The sequence below is a fragment of the Eptatretus burgeri genome, chromosome 17 (genome assembly GCF_056783735.1).
Source record: "Eptatretus burgeri isolate ZD-2024b chromosome 17, Ebu_testis_v1, whole genome shotgun sequence".
Taxonomy (NCBI): Eukaryota; Metazoa; Chordata; class Myxini; order Myxiniformes; family Myxinidae; genus Eptatretus; species Eptatretus burgeri.
The window spans coordinates 54,153,824-54,177,632 of NC_140977.1; the positions used below are offsets into that span (position 1 = coordinate 54,153,824).

The 23,809-nt window shown below is 48.0% G+C and overlaps 3 protein-coding genes across 3 annotated transcripts in view; 1 reads left to right on the top strand and 2 right to left on the bottom strand.

Annotated features, from left to right (window-relative positions):
• The window catches only part of UTP18 (UTP18 small subunit processome component), a 52,367-nt gene extending 46,412 nt beyond the window's left edge, over window positions 1-5,955 (bottom strand). Inside the window, exon 1 of the mRNA XM_085863339.1 lies at window positions 5,941-5,955. The gene's annotated coding sequence lies outside the window, so the exon portion shown is untranslated. The remainder of the gene's footprint in view (window positions 1-5,940) is intronic.
• Window positions 5,956-6,811: 856 nt separating this feature from the next.
• On the top strand, window positions 6,812-13,268 carry LOC147010137 (nucleoside diphosphate kinase B-like). The gene is made up of 5 exons (XM_085860933.1): window positions 6,812-6,979; window positions 11,876-12,009; window positions 12,482-12,583; window positions 12,650-12,762; window positions 12,844-13,268. Exons 1-5 carry the CDS (start codon window positions 6,937-6,939, stop codon window positions 12,971-12,973), a joined length of 522 nt encoding a protein of 173 aa, XP_085717059.1. The 5' UTR covers window positions 6,812-6,936; the 3' UTR covers window positions 12,974-13,268.
• Window positions 13,269-18,444: 5,176 nt separating this feature from the next.
• Window positions 18,445-23,809, bottom strand: part of MBTD1 (mbt domain containing 1) — a 30,850-nt gene continuing 25,485 nt past the window's right edge. The window contains exons 13-18 of the mRNA XM_085863111.1: window positions 21,571-21,718; window positions 21,374-21,456; window positions 21,050-21,284; window positions 20,786-20,863; window positions 20,519-20,695; window positions 18,445-20,292 (exon numbers count right to left, since the gene is read on the bottom strand). Coding sequence (XP_085719237.1) covers window positions 20,198-20,292; window positions 20,519-20,695; window positions 20,786-20,863; window positions 21,050-21,284; window positions 21,374-21,456; window positions 21,571-21,718 — 816 coding nt within the window. The 3' untranslated portion in view covers window positions 18,445-20,197. The remainder of the gene's footprint in view (window positions 20,293-20,518; window positions 20,696-20,785; window positions 20,864-21,049; window positions 21,285-21,373; window positions 21,457-21,570; window positions 21,719-23,809) is intronic.

The following is a 23,809-nucleotide window of genomic DNA, read 5'->3' on the forward strand; positions in this document are numbered from 1 at the left end:
ACGTGTTGTGTGTGAAATAAATGTGCTTGTTTAAATGTAAAATGTAACCCGTTCGTTGCGTCCTCTTTCCCTAATTGAACTGCCATATTGCACTCGGAATATAGTTGGTTTTTTTTTTTATAGCCGGTAAAGTGATCGGGTCCAACGGGGCTCGCGATAACACCCCGCTCGGTTATCCCAAAACGGAGCGAGCTGCTTCGGCGGCTCGTGTCCCAGCGGCACCGTTGAGGGACAGTCTCTCGGTAGTCTGCCCGCGCGAATAATTAGGTATATCGATAATTCGGCGATTGACCCTGTCGCGTGCGGGTAGAATATTGACTCGGCTGTGGTGTGCTTAAAAACACACCCGTGGCTGGTTTCTGGCGTTGATCTGGAAAGCCGCGACTGGATTGTCTGTTTGGTGGACGAGACGGCCGCCATTGGCTAAACGTGGTCGTTCGTACGCCGCCGAGCTAGAATCCACAACAATATTTTGGAATGTTTATAACAAGTGAAAACCATTTTGAATCATCGAGCACAAGCGCTTCATCAAGTTGGCCATTTTAACTCACTGAAAAAGTAGTTCTCGGGAGCTCAAGGAATGGTCCGTCCGTCCACACTTGCAACTTCTCTGAAACTACATATGGTTTTGAAGAAACTTGACCACAACCTTCATCACCAGGTATGTTTGTTCAGGGCATTAAAATATATATATATATATAGATATATTTTGTGCCCAAAAAGTGTCTACTTGAATGCTTCGGTGGTGGTTGTAGTCATGGTAGTCGTCGTAACAACTTTCTCTGGGAAGGAAAATTACCCAATTGGAAAAAAAAAAAAAAGAGAGTTGAACGTTGGTGGAAGTTTGAGACCTCTTTCGATTTTTCCAGAGATTGAGAGTGTGTCCACGTAGGTGTGACGTAGAGTTTGAGAAAAATGTATTTGCAGGTGTTTTGAAGTCTCCTTTAGAGTACGTAGACCACGTTGTGGGGGTCATCCATTTACGTCGTCTGGCTCGACGTGGCAAAATCATGTCCTCTTTACACAAGCGAAGACAGCTGACAGTTTTTCAATATCAGCTTTAGTGCCCAGGCTGGCAGTATGGCCAAGAGGTATGCATACTACGCTCACTCCCCTACGTGTGTTTATCCTGGCTTTGAATCCTGACCCAGCTATAAACTATCATCCTGGTGTTTTACAGGCCAGACGATTCATAAAATGTGTGCGCCGATTCTCGGACGTTGAACAGGTGTCCCGTCTGCCAGCATTAGTTGGTGGACGTTAAAGATCCCACGTCGTCCTTCATGAAGAGTAGGCAAGTTTTCGCCGACACCAAGAACAAATTACAAATTCCTGCCCCAACCTACAAGAGGCACTGCATCAACAGCACAACCACGCCATCAGCCAATGATGCTCCCCCGCAGCCTTGTGCTGCATGCAAAAGAAGAAGTTTTCGTACCAAGTTTGATTTAAATCCCTGAACCCAGATTGAAAATATTAAATAATTCTGGCTGCCAGACTGTGTGTGTCCAATCAGGTTCAGATTTAAAACATATCTTCCCCGTGACTAGGAGATCATAATTGTGACATTTCATGTCGATTTATGAATCGGTTCAAGAGAAAGAATCTTTTAAAGAATTTTCGTTCAATCCAATATGGCTGCTAGACCATGTGGACCTATTAATTGCTCGTGAACAACCTGGTATCCCCGAGGCTTGAGGAACATGTGGGTGAAGTTTCCCCTCGATCTATCCAGCCGTTCTGGAAAATATTTTTAAAATGTTTATTCTTTTTGAAAAAAAAATCATAACTGCCAAGCCATGTGACCAATAACATCACAGGTGGAGAACTTTTTGTTCCGCATTGATAGGCGATCCATACTTGTGAAGTATAACCTCGATCTGTTCAGCCGTTTCGGAGAAGATTCTTGAAGGTTTTTACGTTAGAAACAATATGGCTGTCAAATCACGTGACCAATGAAGTCATCAATTTTTTTTTCTCCCCTACAATTTAGCCCTAGATGACGCTCAAAAATTTTCATACCGATCGGATAAAGCGTTCGACTTATGCAATTATGACGTCAAAGTCACCTATGACATCAACAATCACACTCGTTTCTCATGGAGACTACATGACACGTGCCAAGTTTCAATCCTTTCCACGGAGCAGTTTCAGATAAAGAGGCCCAAAGTTTTTTTTCCCCCTTTTTTCCACGTGACCGATGACGTCAAAAAATATCATTAAAACATTCTACATGCGTAGTCGCACCTGCGCTGAAAGTTTTGTGTGAATCGGATAAGCGGTCGCAGAGAAACTGGAGAAGATTGCACGGACGTACATACAGCCCGAAAACATAACGCTTCTGGCGACTTCGTCAGCGGAGGAACAAGGAGCTTCGGTGACGGCGACAATGTCTGGCTCCTCGTCCGTAATGAGAGAACGAAGGTGGGATACCTTATTCGTAAGAGACTGTGCGTTGAAACGAAATTGATTCAAGTGGGATATCCTCAGTCGTTCGTGGGAAGTGATTGTTCAGTGTGGGATGAGGAAGAAAGGTCCTCACAAGTCCATGAGGGCCTGGTTTGCGCTTCGTGCTTCACAGAGGCTAATCCCATCTCCGTCAGTTGGGTCACTCTCCTCCTTCAACTCACTCTGCAGTTCCAGTCGACTGCGGGTCAGGAATGATGAAAATGATCTTTACACCGAGTGAAGGAATAAAGAGCGACGCACAAGCATGACCTTGATCAGTCTGGTTCAAGCCTGGTGTTGGCTCAGTGCTTAGGGTGGCGGCTTGAGATCTTAGGGTACCGAGTTCAAACCCCGTCGGCCGCTGAATTGATACACCAGGGGGTTGACTCAGCCTGTCATCCTTCCGAGGTCGGCGAAATGAGTACCAGTTCCGGTGTGTGTACTGGTCAAGGGGCAATGCATCAGCGACACAGTCATGCTTCAATAAATGATAGCTACTCCGGCAGCTAAGCTGCCATACGACCACACACACACACACAGTCTGGTTCCATCCTCAATTACGCGTCCAATATGGAAAGCTTAAGGCAGGCCGTGGTCCATGGCTTGAATCAATTTTTGTTTGGATTTTCACCGACGTTCTTCTCCACACCTCTGAACATCGGATCATTTCCACACCAGTCGATCTCCACACGTTCACCCTTGATGACCTTGAGCAGAGAGGACAGCTTGCGAATACCTTCATCGATATCTGAGAAACTGTTTCTCTTTCTCGAACCGCACCATCCCTTGCTAGATTATCTAAAGACGCTTTGTCCGTTTTGAAGGCATCAAAGCTTCGTTGAGACTCTCCGTAAACGCTTCCACGTATTATGCACATCTCTCTTCTACACAATTGTCCTCCAAGATGGCTTTCTTAGCCTCGATAGGGCAATCGATCAAATGGCGTCATGGGAACAAGCTTGGGTGATCATATTCCTGATCGATGATACCCAAACACCTGGTACAAGTCCATTTGCAACATCAATAACACTCAACCATCCGGTCTGTGACATCTCCACCACTCAAACCTTCATCGGTGTCATTTGATGATGACATGTCCACCTGAATCACCTATGTTGCTACTCCTGCTCTACCTGCCGTGCCTGTTTACCCCTCTTGTAGTTTTTGCGTTGCATCGGACTGCATCAGCACCTGTCGACGCATTGCTGAAGACACAAGGAAGTTAAACTCAGGTGGTCATTAAGCCCCTTCAAGCCATCAGTCATGCTAACACTCGTGTACCCCTCTATAGACGCTGCTTCAAGGTACGTATCCAAATCTACTTTAAATCCATACAATGTACTTTCCAGGTAGACCATTCCATGCTGTGTTTGGCTATCCTCAGCAGGGATATCAACTGTCAAAACAGAGTAAATACTAGATGTCGGACAACGTGACGACTTCCGAGAACGCACACAGTCAAAACACGGGACGCGGGGATCGGGGCGCGGGACGCGGGACGCGGGGATCGGGGCGCGGGACGCGGGGCGCGGGACGCGGGGCTCGGGGATCGGGGATCGGGGCGCGGGACGCGGGGATCGGGACGCGGGACGCGGGGATCGGGACGCGGGACGCGGGGATCGGGGCGCGGGACGCGGGGCGCGGGACGCGGGGCTCGGGGATCGGGGATCGGGGCGCGGGACGCGGGGATCGGGACGCGGGACGCGGGGATCGGGACGCGGGACGCGGGGATCGGGACGCGGGACGCGGGGATCGGGACGCGGGACGCGGGGATCGGGACGCGGGGATCGGGGCGCGGGGATCGGGGCGCGGGACGCGGGGATCGGGACGCGGGACGCGGGGATCGGGACGCGGGGCTCGGGGCGCGGGACGCGGGGATCGGGACGCGGGGATCGGGACGCGGGACGCGGGGATCGGGGCGCGGGGATCGGGACGCGGGGATCGGGACGCGGGGATCGGGACGCGGGGCTCGGGGCGCGGGACGCGGGGCGTGGGACGCGGGGATCGGGGCGCGGGGATCGGGACGCGGGACGCGGGACGCAGGACTCGGGGCGCGGGGGTCGGGGCGTGGGGGTCGGGACGCGGGGCGCGGGGCGCGGGACTCGGGGCGCGGGACTCGGGGCGCGGGACGCGGGGCGCGGGACTCGGGGCGCGGGACGCGGGGGTCGGGACGCGGGACGCGGGACGCGGGGATCGGGGCGCGGGACGCGGGACGCGGGGATCGGGGATCGGGGCGCGGGACGCGGGGATCGGGACGCGGGACGCGGGGATCGGGACGCGGGACGCGGGACGCGGGGCTCGGGACGCGGGGATCGGGGCGCGGGGATCGGGACGCGGGGATCGGGACGCGGGACGCGGGGATCGGGACGCGGGGCTCGGGGCGCGGGACGCGGGGATCGGGACGCGGGGATCGGGACGCGGGACGCGGGACGCGGGGATCGGGGCGCGGGGATCGGGACGCGGGGATCGGGACGCGGGGATCGGGACGCGGGGATCGGGACGCGGGACGCGGGGCGTGGGACGCGGGGATCGGGGCGCGGGGATCGGGACGCGGGACGCGGGACTCGGGGATCGGGACGCGGGGCGCGGGGCGCGGGGGTCGGGGCGCGGGGGTCGGGGCGCGGGGGTCGGGACGCGGGGCGCGGGACTCGGGGCGCGGGACTCGGGACGCGGGGATCGGGACGCGGGACGCGGGGGTCGGGACGCGGGGGTCGGGGCGCGGGGATCGGGGATCGGGGCACGGGACGCGGGGTTCGGGACGCGGGGGTCGGGGATCGGGGATCGGGGATCGGGGATCGGGGCACGGGACGCGGGGTTCGGGACGCGGGGTTCGGGGCACGGGACGCGGGGGTCGGGGATCGGGGTTCGGGGCACGGGACGCGGGGTTCGGGACGCGGGACGCGGGGGTCGGGGATCGGGGTTCGGGACGCGGGGTTCGGGGCACGGGACTCGGGGCGCGGGGATCGGGGCGCGGGGATCGGGACGCGGGACGCGGGGCGCGGGACTCGGGGATCGGGACGCGGGACGCGGGGTTCGGGACGCGGGGTTCGGGGCACGGGGTTCGGGGCGCGGGGATCGGGGCGCGGGGATCGGGACGCGGGACGCGGGGCGCGGGACGCGGGACTCGGGGATCGGGACGCGGGACGCGGGACGCGAGGCGCGGGGGTCGGGACGCGGGGTTCGGGACGCGGGGGTCGGGGCGCGGGGATCGGGGATCGGGGATCGGGGCACGGGACGCGGGGTTCGGGACGCGGGGGTCGGGGCGCGGGGATCGGGGATCGGGGCACGGGACGCGGGGTTCGGGACGCGGGGTTCGGGGCACGGGACGCGGGGATCAGAACCCAAAGCACTTTAGTAATCCGTCGTCCTCTCCCCACTTCCGTAGATTTCGGACTTTAATATCAATAAAACAAACTCCACTTAAACGAATGTTTTTCAAAACGAACATTGAAGAGGATTTTGAACAATAACCACAAATAACTGAACATTTACCTTTTCCCCCTTCAATGTTCAGGCGACCACAACCATGTCCATAACCATGACCATGTCCAAGCAGCACAAACACGTGTAAACTTCTCCTTCAAACTGATAACTTCAATAAATAAATTCCATTCTGTGAGATTTTTCCACTTTTTGAGACACAAATAATTAATCAAACTCGAGCAGAACACACGACCAATTAAATAACAAATGGCGATAAACGGAAAAAATATGTTATCTGCTGCGCCCTACACCGTCATGACCGACACACATTGTATTATGTCAACATGACAACAACAAAAGAAAGTAAGAAAATGTTTCTCTTTATAAAAAAAAAACCATCGATGCACTTGAAGATATTTCACACTAACCGGTCTTGTCATAAATTATATAAACTCTCACTAATTAATTTTTAACAATGAAATCAGATTGGAAAATAAAATGAGAAAAAAAAACAAAGCCACTCACCAATTTTAAATAACAACTCTGTACCACATTTATTTACAAAGGTGTTTCGGATCTCAATAAAAACAAACACCTCAACAAGAAGTAAATAAATAAATATGGGAGGTGTATAATGCAAAAGCGAAACAAACGTCACACCGTGAATTTCTTCCGTCGTAAGTTCTCAGACCGAGTTGAAGCATGTAAGTGAAGCACTAAAATCTATAAATGTTGAAATTCTCTTTAACGACGTTTAACGATAATAACGACATCCTAAGTCAATGACTTCATTCTCATTAAAGCCTACTTGAGGTGTATTGAAACGTTCTGTAAGCTCGTGTGTGGCGTACTTTTTTGACGTTAATCCTGACCGTCATAATCTGACCTTGGATCATCAATGTAGGATTCTTTTAAGAATTTTCAATCAAACATTAACTCTCAATTAAACAAGAGGTTAAATTAAATTACTTGTGGCTAAGCATTGTGAATGTGGTAGTGGTAGTGGTGGTGGTGGTGATGATGGTTGTTGTTTGATGCCGTGTTTGCGCAGGAGACCGGCGAGAGATGTGGTCCTTGGTGCTGGCGCTGTTTTCTTATCTGTTTAAAGGTAAGAGAATGTTCTCCTTTCGTTGTTCAAGTGATTCCTTCGTTCGTCCTTCACCCGATTGCCATTTTATGTTCACCTGGCTGCTCATTCCCTGCGATTCCTGTTTATTCATTCCCTCAGAAGTCGATTTGAGCTCCAACTTAATCCACATCACGTGATGTTTCGATGCACCGATTGATCCCATGAAGACGTGTGTGGGTCGAACGTGGGCGTTTACTTGCGCCGTCGTGTGTTGGGGTTTACCGACCCCACCAACAACACTACCACCATCACCACGACCACCATCATCATCACCACCACCAAAATCATCATCATCATCATCATCATCACCACCACCACCACCACTTATTGGGTTACCTTAATAAACTTTGTGACAAATTCTCACCGTCGTGTGTTGTAGTCCAATTCAACGATTTTAATACAAGGGAACTAACCACATTATGACGTCATACAAGACCCTTTCAGGTGATCCCAATTTCTTGGAGCGTGACTATTTTTCATCTGGAAGCCAATTTGTTGTGCTCTGGTGGAAAAAAAAAAATGATGTTTCTTTTGTCCAACGTGTCGTTGAGCCACCTTACCAGTAGGATTAATCCGTGGATTACAAAATAATGTCTCAAATACATTTTCGACTGATCATTTTATAAACACAGCCCCGAGACAAACTCCTCTCCGGATGCATCCGGATCCAAGCTGGCCGAAGACAAACACTGCTCGGACGTGTCTGGAGACAAACTCCCGTACGGACATAAACACCACCAAGACACATCCGGAGACAAACACCGTCCGCACACAACCACCGTCCGGATATGTCCAGCGACAGAGATGGAGAGAAAGAGGGGAGGGAGTGAGAGAGGAGATGCGGGAGGAGGGACGTCAATTTTTCGGGAATCGGCAGGTTGGAGTTGGTGTGATTACCAACTCCAATACTTCCTGCATAAAACCCAGAAACCTTGAGTGGCTTTCACCGAAAAACAACGATGCATTTGTATAGATATTTCAGGGAGATGTTCACAAACATTATTCTTGATAAACAGCATGAACCACTCGCTCAGGGTGACGGAGCACGAACCACTCGCTCAGGGTGACGGAGCACGAACCACTCGCCCAGGGTGACGGAGCACGAACCACTCGCCCAGGGTGACGGAGCACGAACCACTCGCTCAGGGTGACGTAGCACGAACCACTCGCTCAGGGTGACGGAGCACGAACCACTCGCTCAGGGTGACGGAGCACGAACCACTCGCTCAGGGTGACGGAGCACGAACCACTCGCTCAGGGTGACGGAGCACGAACCACTCGCTCAGGGTGACGGAGCACGAACCACTCTCTCAGGGTGACGGAGCACGAACCACTCTCTCAGGGTGACGGAGCACGAACCACTCTCTCAGGGTGACGGAGCACGAACCACTCGCTCAGGGTGACGGAGCACGAACCACTCGCTCAGGGTGACGGAGCACGAACCACTCGCTCAGGGTGACGGAGCACGAACCACTCGCTCAGGGTGACGGAGCACGAACCACTCGCTCAGGGTGACGGACCACGAACCACTCGCTCAGGGTGACGGAGCACGAACCACTCGCTCAGGGTGACGGAGCACGAACCACTCGCTCAGGGTGACGGAGCACGAACCACTCGCTCAGGGTGACGGAGCACGAACCACTCGCTCAGGGTGACGGAGCACGAACCACTCGCTCAGGGTGACGGAGCACGAACCACTCGCTCAGGGTGACGGAGCACGAACCACTCGCTCAGGGTGACGGAGCACGAACCACTCGCTCAGGGTGACGGAGCACGAACCACTCGCTCAGGGTGACGGAGCACGAACCACTCGCTCAGGGTGACGGAGCACGAACCACTCGCTCAGGGTGACGGAGCACGAACCACTCGCTCAGGGTGACGGAGCACGAACCACTCGCTCAGGGTGACGGAGCACGAACCACTCGCTCAGGGTGACGGAGCACGAACCACTCGCTCAGGGTGACGGAGCACGAACCACTCGCTCAGGGTGACGGAGCACGAACCACTCGCTCAGGGTGACGGAGCACGAACCACTCGCTCAGGGTGACGGAGCACGAACCACTCGCTCAGGGTGACGGAGCACGAACCACTCGCTCAGGGTGACGGAGCACGAACCACTCGCTCAGGGTGACGGAGCACGAACCACTCGCTCAGGGTGACGGAGCACGAACCACTCGCTCAGGGTGACGGAGCACGAACCACTCGCTCAGGGTGACGGAGCACGAACCACTCTCTCAGGGTGACGGAGCACGAACCACTCGCTCAGGGTGACGGAGCACGAACCACTCGCTCAGGGTGACGGAGCACTAACCACTCGCTCAAGGTGACATGGCGCAGCAAAAGCATCCGCAGAGGTTGAACGATTCACTCAGAACGACGTCGCGTGGTTCCGCTGTTGTTATGGATTGGTAAATCCTCTATAAATCCTATACGATTGGAAATGTTAAGTTTTGTGTTTAAGAAATGCTTCTGACAATTTGGGGAGAAAAGGCAACTCGAGTTTCAGTGAATTAATTAAATGAGATGCAATGTTTGACAAAGGATTCATGCACAGACATCAGTATGCGTCACGGGCAGTGACATGGAGAAAGATGGTCAACTGAGCTTTGAAGATGACGGGTGTTGAGGCTGAATGCTTTGGTCAACAGGGGCATTACATGGTGTGAACTAAGTGGGTGAAAGTTTTGTGATGAAAATGACACTCTCCACCAGTGGTTAAGCTGTGGTCAATCTTTGGATTCAGACAGAGCATTGCCTTGCTGCGAGATTGACCTTGCGAGCTTGCCATAAGAAGGTGAGGTGAGGTGAGGAGCGATTGGGGGAAAGCAAGGAGAAAGAAACAAGAAAGATCAAAGCAGATGCGATTTGTTGGCGATCCCGGACGAGCCCCCAATTTCTGTTACGCGCCGCCTTCAAAACCTCGAAACAAGTGTTCCTTGAGTGCTCCGAAGGGTAACACGGCAGACAATATATCCGATCACTTTAAACTTTTCACTCAATTGAGAACCAACCATTACACACAATGTAGTGCCCCTGTTGACCAAAGCATTCAGCCTCAACACCGGTCATCTTCAAAGCTCAGTTGACCATCCTTCTCGATGTAACTGCCAATGACGCATACCGATGTCTGTGCACGAATCCTTTGTCCCACATTACATCTCATTCAATTAAGTCACTGAAACTCGCGTTGCCTTTTGTCCCCGAATTATCAGAATCATGTCTTTAACACAAAACTTAACATTTTCAATCATATAGGATTTACTAATCCGTAACACTGTCGACAATGGGCACTCGGCAAGTGGCTTAAGCACTCGTGCAAGCACTCCAATTAAATGGTTTATAAGGAACAGTTAGCCAGGCTTTCGCTGCATACCATAAAAGATCCCTTTAACTTTAAAGCCCGTCTTCACCGCGCACAAAGCATTTAATGAAAAATATGAAGTAATAAAGTAAAATGACTTCATCCACAAAAGAGTTGCAGCTTCAGGAAGAACAACCCTGGAGATATCCCAAAGTTCAATTGCCCCGTGAAATAAACATTGCAGAAAATCCGCCATTTTTGCCTGTTCATCTGTATACATGTCACGTGGAATATCCATTCGCGGTCCACGCAAAAGTTATAACTTTTTCTAAAAACGCCCGTTTTTCACCAGATTTGTTTTGATTCCCTGTAGGAGGAGGAGGAGGAGATTGGGATCATACTCTGTGCAGAGCGTTGGTGCTACTTAAGCAGTCTCCTTGGCTATTGGGCACAATCCTGGACGGGTCGCCACTCCGACACAGGATACCAGCAAGCTGGCATTCATTTCGCCAACCTCGGAAGGATGACAGGCAGAGTCAATCCCACCTGGTATTAATTCAACAGCTGAGCGAGATTTGAACTCCGGACCCTGGGATCCAAAGCCCACCACCAGGCATATTCCCTGTAGATCAGCTCGCAAAACCTCCGAAAATATCGACACAGATCTGGCAGGCGCTATGTATAGGCCGTCCCTCTGGGGGACAGGGCGTGAGGTCGAGCAGTGAATGCATTAAACCATTCAGCTCAATGAAGCTAGTTAATTTTGTTACACTCCTGAAGTTTTTTGTTCACTGAATGAAATTCTCCAAACAGTATACAAGACAAGTTTAATGCTTTGGAAATTTGACATTTTCTTGTGTATGTGTGGAGGAGGAGGGAACATAACCTTGCTTGCTTCAAGTACATAGGTATATCGGCTTGGTTATAAGACTCGTTATTTCTTTAAATTATCAGATTTCACAGCAGGTTTCGACACTTATTTAGTCCGGACGATATCCCATCCCCAAAACTGAAATAATATTTCGATGACATACTTTAATTAGTTTAATTTGTCCGTGAGAGATCATGGGAAATCGTATCATATAATGGATGAAATCGCTCCAAGCTCCAAATTCGTAGCTATGATGAACAGACATTTGACAATATGAGTGAGGAAAGTGCAAAAAAAAAAAAAAAAAAAAAAACTTTATCGTTAAGAAACCGTTGCGGTATGTTACTCGTCTCCGCAAGGCTTGAGCAGGACAAAAAAACATGGCGGCTTCAGACCCCAGCGGGGTTACCCAGGAAACACCTTCAGACCCCAGAGAGCGAGGTGGCCGAGCTTCGCCTAATGAAGGATATAATTAAATAAGGCCGTTAATTATCTTCAAAAGTGGTGTTTTAATTAATCCAAACACCCAATTTTCACTCTTGCACTTCCTTGGAGTTTTCTTTGTATGCATGCAAAGTTTCAGACTGCTCGGTTTTATGGTTTTGGAATTTTGGAGGTGACGCACGCACGCACGCACGCACGCACAGCTTTTTATTAATGGAGATATCAAATGTACTTTCACAGCCATTACCCCTCTCTGCAGATAAGAGACCATCATGGTTTGAGCGTACACTTGTCATTCTCAAGCCAGATGGGCTGCAGCGCGCTTTGTCCGGTGAAGTGCTCTCGAGATTTGAACAGCGTGGCCTGCAGTTGGTTGCTGCCAAGCTGATCAGGGTGCGAATGGACTTTTATGGTTTCTCTCTCAAAGAGAATCTCCAACTGTATTATGTTTGTACCCAAAGGTGTACTTTGGATTCCACCACACCATAGATGATAGAGCTGTTTGTAGACCCCATATGCGACTCAATTGGATGAATGACGAGGAAGAATTGATTAGATTTTGGTGAAGATCCAGATCCGGATATGAGAATTTATTTTTTTTTTCAGTGATTCTTCACCATTGAGAGATGGGGCCAAAAGCAATATATAGAACGATATTTCAAAACGTTGTGGACGGGTTCTGACGAAACTTGGTCGATGAGTTTGGTGGGTGACAAGAACAAGCCGATTAGATTTTGGTTAAGGTCCAGATGCAGATCCGACCCATCAGTGGGATACAAAACGTAAACTACTTAGCATGGTGGAGGTACGCTCTCCACCGAATGCCATTCTCATGTAATACTGTGATTTGTGTGTGCGTACTCAGCCCTCAGCAGCTCATCTGAAACAGCACTACTGGGAGCTGCGTGATAAGCCATTCTTCACCAACCTTGTGACATTCATGAGTTCTGGGCCCATAATCGCCATGGTAAGAGACTTTCACTTGATCTTTTGTTGTGTGTAAAGTTCCTTTTTCAGTGCAGATCGTTTTCAGGTGTGGCAAGGAACGGATGCCGTGGCCATTGGCCGTGCAATTATCGGTGCCACCGATCCAATGGATGCGCTCCCAGGCACGATCAGAGGAGACCTTTGCATCACAGTTGGCAGGTGCGAAGAGGGGCCCAAGGAGTATTGGGAATTAATTGGAAAGCGCAACAAGTTCTCATGCCTGACCAATTCTCGTTTCAGGAATGTCGTGCACGGGAGCGATTCGGTCGAAAGTGCCAAACATGAGATCGATCTGTGGTTCAAACCAGCAGAGCTCGTCATGTGGGAGAGATGCTGCCATGACTGGGTTTTTGAATCGCCTTCCTCATGAGCCAATACGAAAAAAATGACAGCGGCAGCAAGTTTATATTTGACGTTTGGCACGTCGTCAAACCGCACAACGTTCGGATACAGCATGCTCAGACAACCAGTTGTCGAATAGATGTAAGACTGGGAAGCGGAGCTTGTTTACCCGCAGACTAATGGATTTGTTATTTCTTTGACCTACTCGAGACCCATAACTGTTTTTGCTTTAAAACTATTAGATGTTGCATCGGTGCATGGAGACTTGGTGTTTTGAACAGTTGACCTTTTTGTGTTACTATATAAAGAATCCTGAGAATGTTTGCTGATGTCACAGTGTATTTCGCAAAGCAACTCCTTTGATTCCAAAACATTAACGTAAAGGGTTTCATGATCAAGTGAAGATCGAACGAGGAGTACGGTTTACCTTCTGTATACCTCACCACCATCCACTGCAGGAGAAACAAGCTCATTGTCGAGGGAGTAAAATATGTGAACATGGATTCTTCTTGTGTTGGTATGACACAGCTCAAAGGTAGTGCACTCATCACTGAGCTGGCTTAGTCTGGGTTCTGTCATGCTGGTGTTTCACAGGCTGGGTGACGCATCAATGGAGGCTCTGTCCAGCAGATGGGAATGTTGTTGGAGCATATTGCCTTCAGACAGTGTAGGTCATTATGTGAGCAACATGTTAACACCAGCTGAGCAACATTAGGAAGCATGGACATTGTCCTTGTCGTGAACCGAGGCAAACGACATCAAACAAGATTGGATATACAGCGCTTTCAGAAAGTATTGACACCCCGTCACCATTTCACATTTTGTTGTGTTGCAGCCTCAATTTAAAATGGATTAAATTTAGATTTTTGTCAACAATCTTCACAAAATACACCATAATGACAAAGTGAAAACATGTTTTTAGAAATTTTTTACAAATTAATTAAAAATGAAATGGAGAATGTCTTATTACCTCTGCCACCGGAGGTTATGTTTTCACCCCTTTCTGTTTGCGTCAAGGATATCTCAAAAAGTTGTGGAAGGATCCGGATGAAATTTTGTGGACCGGTTCTGTGTGTGACAAGGACGAAGATCCGGATCCGGATATGATCATTTTTAAGTGATTCTTCACAATTGAGAGATAGGGCTCAAAATGATATACAGCACGATGTCTCAAAAAGTTGTGGACAGATTCGTATGAAACTTGGTGGACAGTTTGGGGGTGTGTCGCAAGTACGAATCGATTCGATTTTGGTGAAAACCTGGATCTGGATACGAGAATTATTTAATTTTTAAAGTGATTTTTCACCATTGAGCGATAGGGCCAAAAACGATAGAGTACTGTATAGCACGATATTTCAAAAATGTAATGGGCCCGATATGTTCTCATGATTCAGGCATTACGTGATGGAGGTATGTGCTCTGCAGAAGTATTCAGCTCCCCGAATCAATACTTTGTTGAAACGCCTTTGCCAGCGATTACAGCTTCAAGTCTTCTTGGGTATGTCTGCATTGGCTTTTCACATCTGGATTTGGGGATTTTCTCCCGCTCTTCCTTGTAAATTCGCTCAAGCTCTGTCAAGTTGGATGGGGAGCATCGGTGAACAGCAATCTTCAAGTCTTTTAACAGATGCTCAATGAAATTCAAGCCTGGGCTTTGGCTGGGCCACCCGTGGACGTTCACATTCTTGTTCTGAAGCAATTCCAATGTTCCTTTGGCTGTATTATGCTTGGGGTCATTGTCCTTTTGGAACGTAAATCTTCACCGCAGTCTTTTTGCACTCTGAAGCAGGTTCTCAAGGATCTGACTATTTGGCTTCATTCACTGTTCCTTTGAGCCTTACAAGTCTCCCAGCCCCTGCTGCTGAAAAGCATCCCCATAGCGTGATGCTGCCACCACCTTGCTTCATGGTAGGGATGGTGCTCGATGGGTGATGAGCTGTGCTCGGTTTCTGCCAGACGTAGTGCTTTGCATTTAGGCCAAAGAGTTCAATTTTCATCTCGTCAAACCACAGAATATTTTGCTTCACACTCTCAGAGTCTCTCACGTGCGTTTTTTTTTTTTTTTTTTTTCAAACTCCAGTTGTCGTCATGTGCCCTTTTCTCAGGAGTGGCTTCCGTTTGGACACTTTCCCATGAAACCTAGATTTGTGAAGTGTTGCAGAGACTGTTTTCCTGCCGGCAGGTTCTCCCATATAAGCCAAGGAACTCTGTAGCTCTGTCGGAGCGGTCATTGGATTCTTGGTCACCTCCCTGACCAATGTACTTCTTGTCTGGTTGGACAGCCAGCTCTAGGAAGAGTCTGGGTAGTTCCATGTTCTTTCCATTTCCAATGATGGAGCTCATTGTAGTCTTGGGAACTTTCCAACTCTCTAGAAATTGTATTTTAACCTTCCCCAGATCTAAACCTTCTCACCATTCTATGTCAGAGTTCGACGCACAGTTCCTTGGACTTCATGGTGGAGTTTCTATTCTGACATGCACTGATAACTGCGGGATCTTGTACAGGAAGCTGTGTTTCTTTCTAAATCATGTCCATTCAGTTGAATTGGCTACAGGTGGACGACAATCAAGTTGTGGAGACATCTCAAGGGTGATGGAAAGAAATTGGATGCACCTGAGCTCAAGTTGGAGGGTTATAGCAAAGGGGTTGAACACTTATCGACTCGAGACATTTTAGCTTTTCATTTTTAATTTGGAAAAAAAGTCGATTTAAAAAAAAAAAAAGATTCCATTTGTACATTTATGGGGTATTTTGTATCGATCGGTGACAAAAGTTCCATGTTAAAATCAGGCTGTAACACAACACAATGTGAAAAGGTCGAGGGGTGTGAATATGGTCTTGAAGGCACTGTATATCGAAGGTTGAAGGAATGAAAATGAAAACCAGAATTAAATCCTTCAACACTCACAGCCAGGAACACAGTGTGTTTGGTGGAAGTGCAAGTTTCACAAACAATAACCTGCTCAGCTTCAGGTTAAACCAGTACCGAGGTGACCACTCCCTCCGATTGATATTCACACAGAGTGGTGCTGAAAGTCACAGTGTTCCAGCAATGAACATCACCAGGTGATTTGGTTTGAAGGAAAATCACTAAAGAAATGCAGCACGGCAGAGGGAGCTATAACTTAATGCAGAGTGCATCACACACACACACACACACACACCATATTCGGTGGTGGAATGGATAGAGCATCTGAGTCTGGGAGGTCGGTGGTTTGAACCACGTCCGAACATACCAAACACCCGAGCAATGGCAAGGAAGATGACAATCTACCTTGCTTGACGCTCAGCAATTAAAAGGGTGGAGGACGGAGGAACAACCATAGGTTGGTAATAATAGTGCTGGCTCTGATGGCCTCCTCCTGAATCAAAGTTCCTGAAAGAAACTCATATTGTCATCACACACACACACACACACACACACACACACACACACACACACACACACACACACACACACACACACACACACACACACACACACACACACACACACACCTATAACAAAAACCCAAGGGAAACCGTCAACATGGCCTGTATAGACGGGTTATGTGGTGGCAATTTTGTTTTGTTTATGACCCCGCATGTGCAAAGAGCAAAATGGGGTGAAGCAATCAGTCACGAACGTACGTGTCTGCATTTTAAGAGTGCACATCAAAAACTGTTCAACTGAGGAAATTTAAACTTCACCACATGTTACATGACCATTTGATATAGAACATATTGAGTGTACATTAAAAACCGTTCAACGCAGTAAATTTAAACTTTACCCCATGTTACATGACCATGTGATATAGAACATATTGAGTGTACATCAAAAACCGTTCAACGCAGTAAATTTAAACTTTACCACATGTTACATGACCATGTGATATAGAACATATTGAGTGTACATCAAAAACCGTTCAACGGAGGAAATTTAAACTTTACCACAAGTTAAATGACCATGTGATATAGAACGTATTGAGAGTACATCAAAAACCGTTCAACGTAGGAAATTTAAACTTCACCACATGTTACATGACCATTTCATATCGAACATATTGAGTGTTCATCAAAAACCGTTCAACGGAGGAAATTTAAACCACCACGTGACATGACCATGTGATATAGAACATATTGAGTGTACATTAAAAACTGTTCAACGGAGGAAATTTAAACTTTACCACAAGTTACATGACCATGTGATATAGAACATATTGAGTGTACATTAAAAACTGTTCAACGGAGGAAATTTAAACTTTACCACAAGTTAAATGACCATGTGATATAGAACATATTGAGTGTACATTAAAAACTGTTCAACGGAGGAAATTTAAACTTTACCACAAGTTACATGACCATGTACACTCAATATGTTCTATATCACATCAAAAACTGTTCAACGGAGGAAATTTAAACTTTACCCCATGTTACATGACCATGTGATATAGAACATATTGAGTGTACATCAAAAACTGTTCAACGGAGGAAATTTAAACTTCACCACATGTTACATGGGTGGAATGGGTGGAAGACACAGCTCGACTAATTAGATGTGCTCAGCCATGTTATGTCACGTGACGCGTGTTCACCAATGAGATTGCATATAAATGAAAAAGCAAGAAAAGTGATCTTTAAAGACAGGTGATGGATGAAAATACCTTTCGGACAATTCCCGGATCGGACTTGGGCTGTGTTGGTCAAAGTTGGTGGTTGTCAGTCCTGTGGTCCTTGCAAAAAAACATGAACAAACACAGACATCCAATGAATCTGATTAGATCAACTGCTTTTGACATTTGCACGTGGTCGATGCTTGGGAGCCTCATTGGTATGCATTGCTGTCTGCGCTCTCGCTGATGATTTGCCAATAAGCGATAAAACTGATCCAGCAGCTGAGGGGGTGTGTTGCATTGGGATTCTCATGTGTGTGCTATTCGTGAGCGTCTTTATACCTATGGAGGAATTCTGGGAAGGGTTTGCAACAGCAAATCATCTGCCTTGCGTAGGTCTTCTTGGTTGCTTTATGCAGCTTCTATGGCTGGAAGAGCATGGGAGGTGTCAATTGATTTTTATAATCCCAGCCATCTGGGCTTAGTTGATGAGGTGAGAGGTGATTGTCTATTCCCTCCATTCACAGGTGATAGATGTGAGTAGGTCTACATATTATATAAAGAAATAAAATAATCGACCTCTAATAAATCCAAAGGAATATCTCGATCTCCGACCACAGTGTCGGTGTGAAGGACACCATGGGGTTTAACGTCAACCAACGGATGCTGGCAGATGGGAAGCCTTGTTTAACGTCTATCCCAGGGATGGCACTCACATCGATGAGTCACCCTGCCTGTGAAACACCACGACCAGGATGAGAGTTTACAGCTGGGTCAGGATTGAAACCAATGCTAGACAACTTAGAGGCAAGTGTGCATACCTTTCTTCCATCCTGCCAGCCCATAGGAAGCTATGAACAAATTTAAATATCCATTTAAAACAAATGCATATAAACCACACCAAACTGCAAAACAAGTTGAGTTTTATTTGCCATGGAAACAGGATACAGAAAGCACCTTTTCATACAGAAATACTTTTTTTTTTTATTTTAAAGATTGTTACAGCTGTTGTAGCATATAAAAAGTATATGCACCATGACATGCAGTGAGACAAATGCAAGTTAAACCCAATCCCTCAATCAAGTTTTAAATAAAATTAAAAAAACCCAAATCTTTCACACCATTGGAAACCCCCCCCCCCCGAAAGGTTTGCTGTTTTTGTGTTCCCAGTGTCCCCTTCGCAACAAAGCGGATCGAGAACCAACCGGCAACTTAGCCCGTGGCATAACCGCAAAAGAAATACCAATCAAAATATATAAAGATCATCCACTTCGAGCCAGCGATGACTCGAACCATTCACATTCACAAGCGTGGGTCATGGAGGGAAACAAACAAAAAAAATGGCACAAGTCAAACCCACTGACAACAAATCTATTTTTGCGTCTCAATCAGCACAACTCATGCCAAGAGCTCGACGGCCCGGTCTGGCATCTCGGATTAACAAACAGGCCACTTGGACCGGAGCACGGCGTTACTATAGATAGATCGCACAGCCTCGGCACAGACCCTCGTAGTTCCAGCTTCAGCAGTGTGTTTTAACCAGACTGTGAAACGACCTTTATCCAGGGCAGCAGAACTCCGACTGCACATTCAGATGAGCTCCTCAGATTGCAGCACGGTTCGCTTGGTGGACACGAGCCAAACCCAAACCGAACCGACGACACGGCATGCTCAATGGTGTTGCGCCACATTGGCAAAGCCGTTGGTGGAACCAGTGTGGAATTGTAGCAAAACCGAAAAATACAAATCCCCTTTTCTTCCTGAAAAAGCGTTCCGGAAAAATGATCGAGCACGAATGCATCATCACCACGTCGACCCAGTACATTATGGACCAGCCAGTTACCGAATGAGGTATTTACACAGGCCTACTGTAAAGTGCTTACTTTTACACCACATTACAAAATAGGAAAGGAAAAAAAAAACCAAGTATATTTAAAAAAAATTTTTTTTTGTTTTTTTTTTTGTTTACAACCAGAGATTGCAGTGTTCGCAGGAGTCTTTCCTCAACAAACGGGAGGCGAACCAATATCAACAATAATAACAACAAGCATGTTATACAAATGGCTAACATTAACGATTAAAAAAAGGAAATATCAAACACAAAAGGATATTTGAGTGGACCATCATATTTATAGCTTAAAGCAGCATGACAAGCACTTGGAAAAAAGGATCCGAGTGATCCGATGGTGCCATCGGTTCACCCAGAGCTGTTTTCCAAGAGCAAACAAAAGACTATGATCCTGGTCCGGCACCTGTCCCTTGGGCTCCAGCACAAGCTGGAAACAAAACGGAGAGAAGAAATGAACAACATACTGCAATGGGAAAACGTCACAAACAAGCAATTTCCCACCAAGGAGAAAGGGTGCGAGACACGTTTCCAGGTAGGTTTCTCCTTCCTGCTGGCTGCCCAACTTGGAGTTTCACAAGTTCCATGACTTGAAGTCTCATGTTCCAGAAAATAAAAAATGGTGTAGAACTTTTTGTAAAAAAAAAAAAACATAATTTTTTTTTTCTTACAATTCTTTCAATAAACCAGTAACTAAATAAAACACCATAACATCTGGGGATAAAGGGACCACCAAGAGACGGGGTCCAAATGACCCAAAAGAGGTCTTCTTATGAAAATGGACTTTTGTTCTGCGCTGTGTGACCCATTTGCTCACAGGACTCCAAAACCACTCCGACTGCCGGGAAGTGAAGGCTCACTCATGACAGCCATCGACAATAACTCGGTGTCATCCTTCACCGTCAGGTCTGTGGAGGGGGATGACAAAGCCATGTTGCTGGTGATGCTCCAACTGCAAAAACCTCCATCATAGAAACTTGAAACCAATTGGCCCAAAAGGCAAGGGATGCTGAATGTTGCAAACTTTTTCAACTTAACATTCAAGCAAATTACCCCTTTGCATTATTGTGGGGGCGGTGGGGAGTGGGGAGGGAAGAAAACAAATGTTTTCTTTTTCGGAGATGTGGGACTTACCCCGAGTGCTCCCATCAAGCAGCCCCGTTGGCTGGAAAAAATCACTTTGTGTTTGCCCGGCAAAGGTGTTAAAAGTGATGTCGTCATCTCCAGGGTACAGAGGACTGCGACTGGGTTCCAATGGTGAGGTTAGGTTGGCATAGGGCAGCGGGCGCCTTCCAATGGAGACCTTTCTCTCTGCAATGCACACAGTACAGCTCACGTGGCAAGTCTGCAGTTCCACTGTGTACCTTTTTGTGGCCGTGCTGATCTACATTGTGAACTCACTTTTTTTGTGACCCTTATAAGCTTGAGATCTTCCCTTTTTCTTCTGTTTAACACCAATGGGATTTGTAATGGCAGGGACTGTGGAAAGAAAATAAAAATAAATAAATTGCAAAATAGCGATTATTGTGATGGTCAAGGAAACAAAATATCATTTATTGTAATGAGTTTATGGTCAAGGAAATCTCACCCTCCCCCCTCCCCACTGTGCAAAACCACTGAAAATAAGCGCCGGAAGACGGCACGCGGATGTAAGCTACAGCTCACCTGGGGATGTGGGTGGTTGCAGTTGGAAACCAGCCATCTCGCACCAGCCGACCGGAAAAAGGTCCACCGATTCGCAGTCCACCCACTGGTCGTAATCATCCTCCCAGCCATCGAAGTGCACACGTAGCAAACGGTGCACGATACGCACCACCGTCGCGACGCATACCAGGCGTGGCTCCATGAGGTCCACGGCCTCCAACTTGTGGGCCACCAAGAAGCCATGCTTAGGAAGCTCCTGGGGAAAGGGCGATAATTTCCTCTATGCTATTGCCGTCCTATGCTTCAACTGAAAGCCTTCATCTGATGCCAAAGAAACCAGTGCACCTTGTTGAAGAGGCCAACAGGTGCAGCAACAGAGTTCGTGTCCCGGAGGTACTCAAACCAGTTGAAAGGCCTTTTGCTGTAGCCTACTCGCACAAAAATTCACACGCACAAAATGTCAACGGCACACCGCTGGCACTGGAAGTTTAAACAAGTAGGCGTTTCAAAAACTTCAGTAGATTCAACCAAAGTGCTCAGACCTCGTGGGGGTGTCAGCTCGATTTCGTTGAGCTCACAGTATCCAACAGGGAAAATGGAGGGTGAAGAAGCGTTGTAACTGAACCAGTCTGCTCCATCTGCCGCTTCCATCCCATCAATACCAATCATCAGGAAATTGTCTTTCAGTACCTGGACGTTAAGAGATTGCTTCAAAAGTTTTGCTTATATCGCATTGTCGTCATGCAATGTGTTCTCAATTCTCAACTAGTAACCATCAGGAATAATAACAGGTACCCACAGAAATTACACAATGTAAAATATGACTTCAACGATATTGTTACGGATCCGGGGTTTGAGGCTCGCCATGAGGGGAAGCACTCGGGTCCCTCATGAACGCATGGTCCTGAGGCCGCGAGGCACAGGTAACGCCGCACACCGGTGGGTTGCAAAGCAACCACAAACGCCGATTGGAACTGCCAGCTCTGGCAGGGTTACACTACTCCATGTGATAACTTGCCTTTGGATGGCCTTACCAAGGGGGAGGGGGAGGGTCACATGCTCTCGATGCGCACTTAAGTGGAATTTACCGTATCAGATGCAGCCAGACAGAGATGCCAAGTATGCACCGGCTAATAAGAGCCAATTAATGGGGTAGAAATTCCCGGCTAAACTAAAGTGCAGACTACGCTGGACCAATGAAGGAAAAGACAGAACGAGCTGGGTACATTTATAATGAGGGCAATTTATTAATAAAGCAAGGGCGTGGAAAGGTCATGTGGCACAGTAATAAAAGGTTTTATAAAGCAATGTGTACAGCAGGGGAAAGCAAGGATTGATGAGGTGCGGCAAAAGAAATGCAATTATCCACAAAAGAGAGGACACAGGGAAGAGCTAAACCGATATTTAACTTCCACAATCTTATCTTATGCAAGCAATACAAGCGCCATCAGACACACAGCCGAGGACATTAGACAGCTAGAAAGACGAGAGGCAGTCGAGGTGTTTACGACCTCTTTCATTACCTGGCGTGGCCGATGGGCCCACGCTTCCCAGTTGCTCAGGAGGACGGGGCGGGGGGGGGGGAAGAAAACTATAGGTGTCTGTGACGTATGAGTGGGAAGTGAAAATGAAGTGTAAATTGGATGTGAATGTAATGCAGAAGAGGAAGAGTGAAGGAGTACATATTTGTAGTTGCTCTTACTATTCGTGTGTTTACAGTAGACGAGACAAGATGGGAGAGACAGAACATGTGAGGTAATAGCTTAATGTGGCATGTGAGAAAGTCTGTAAATGTAAATGCTAACAGAGACTGGCTGCAGAACGAAGCTGAAGGAGAGCGCCGATGACCTGGCGACTGATCTCTCGACTCGTTTGCAGCTATTTTGTAGAGCCTGGGCGAAGGAGCCAAAAATCGGATCAAAATACCCTGTAGGCATATCCAAGCGCTGCTATTGGCACGTAGATGCCTCCCCAAGAAGTAGCCCCACCAGACTGAATCCAAAAATGGCCTCAATTACTCACAAACTCAGCCACGCAACAGAGCTCTGAGATCAAGATGGGCTGCAGGATTTTGGGAGTGCTCTCCAGCCATGAATGTGTGCTGGGCTCCAAGTGAGGGTCATTATTTAGCAGAGCGCCAGGGCTACTGAGATAACGTTAAACGGACCCCAGTACATACTTGCACTTCGAGCTACACGCCAATATGCTCCGACTCATAGGCTCCGTGATGTCCTCCATTCCCCGGCATCCCAAAGGTCCTGGGTGCCGACTATGGTCATTGTGCTTCATCAGGGTTGTGGTGAGGTGGGTGAAGCGCGATGGTGTTCGTCACAAGGATGTAACGTTGAAGCGTTGTGAGGAGGTCGAGCATTGGTTACTGTGGGGATTTTTAGAAGGCGTTGTGGTGATTTGGACGAAGGTTGTAGTGTCGTGGTGAGTATGGTGAGGGTCTCAAGTTAAACAACCGTTGGGGAATGACGTGCGATTTGAACGGGGAAATGGTGTGTGTATGCTCATGAGGCTGTTGCTGTGGCATGCATCCATGTGTGAAACAAAGTAAAATAAAATACCGTATAAACCACACTTTTTTAACCGGCAAAAAAAGGTAAAAGTTGGGGGTGCGGTTAATACATGGGTATAGAAAAAAATAAAATAAATATATAAAAATATACCATCAGGGATGGGGAATCCCCCGCCATTGAAAAATAATTGAAATTAGATAAGTGGTTTTCCATTTATTACAAAAAACATTTTTTTCAAGATGGCCGCCCCAGTCAGCCA

Coding starts and splice junctions, on each gene's coding strand:
- LOC147010137 (XM_085860933.1), top strand. CDS start 6,937: ATGTGGTCCTTGGTGCTGGCGCTGTTTTCTTATCTGTTTAAAG. Junction 6,980..11,875: donor GTTTTCTTATCTGTTTAAAG/GTAAGAGAATGT, acceptor CCCTCTCTGCAG/ATAAGAGACCATCATGGTTT. Junction 12,010..12,481: donor TTGCTGCCAAGCTGATCAGG/GTGCGAATGGAC, acceptor GTGCGTACTCAG/CCCTCAGCAGCTCATCTGAA.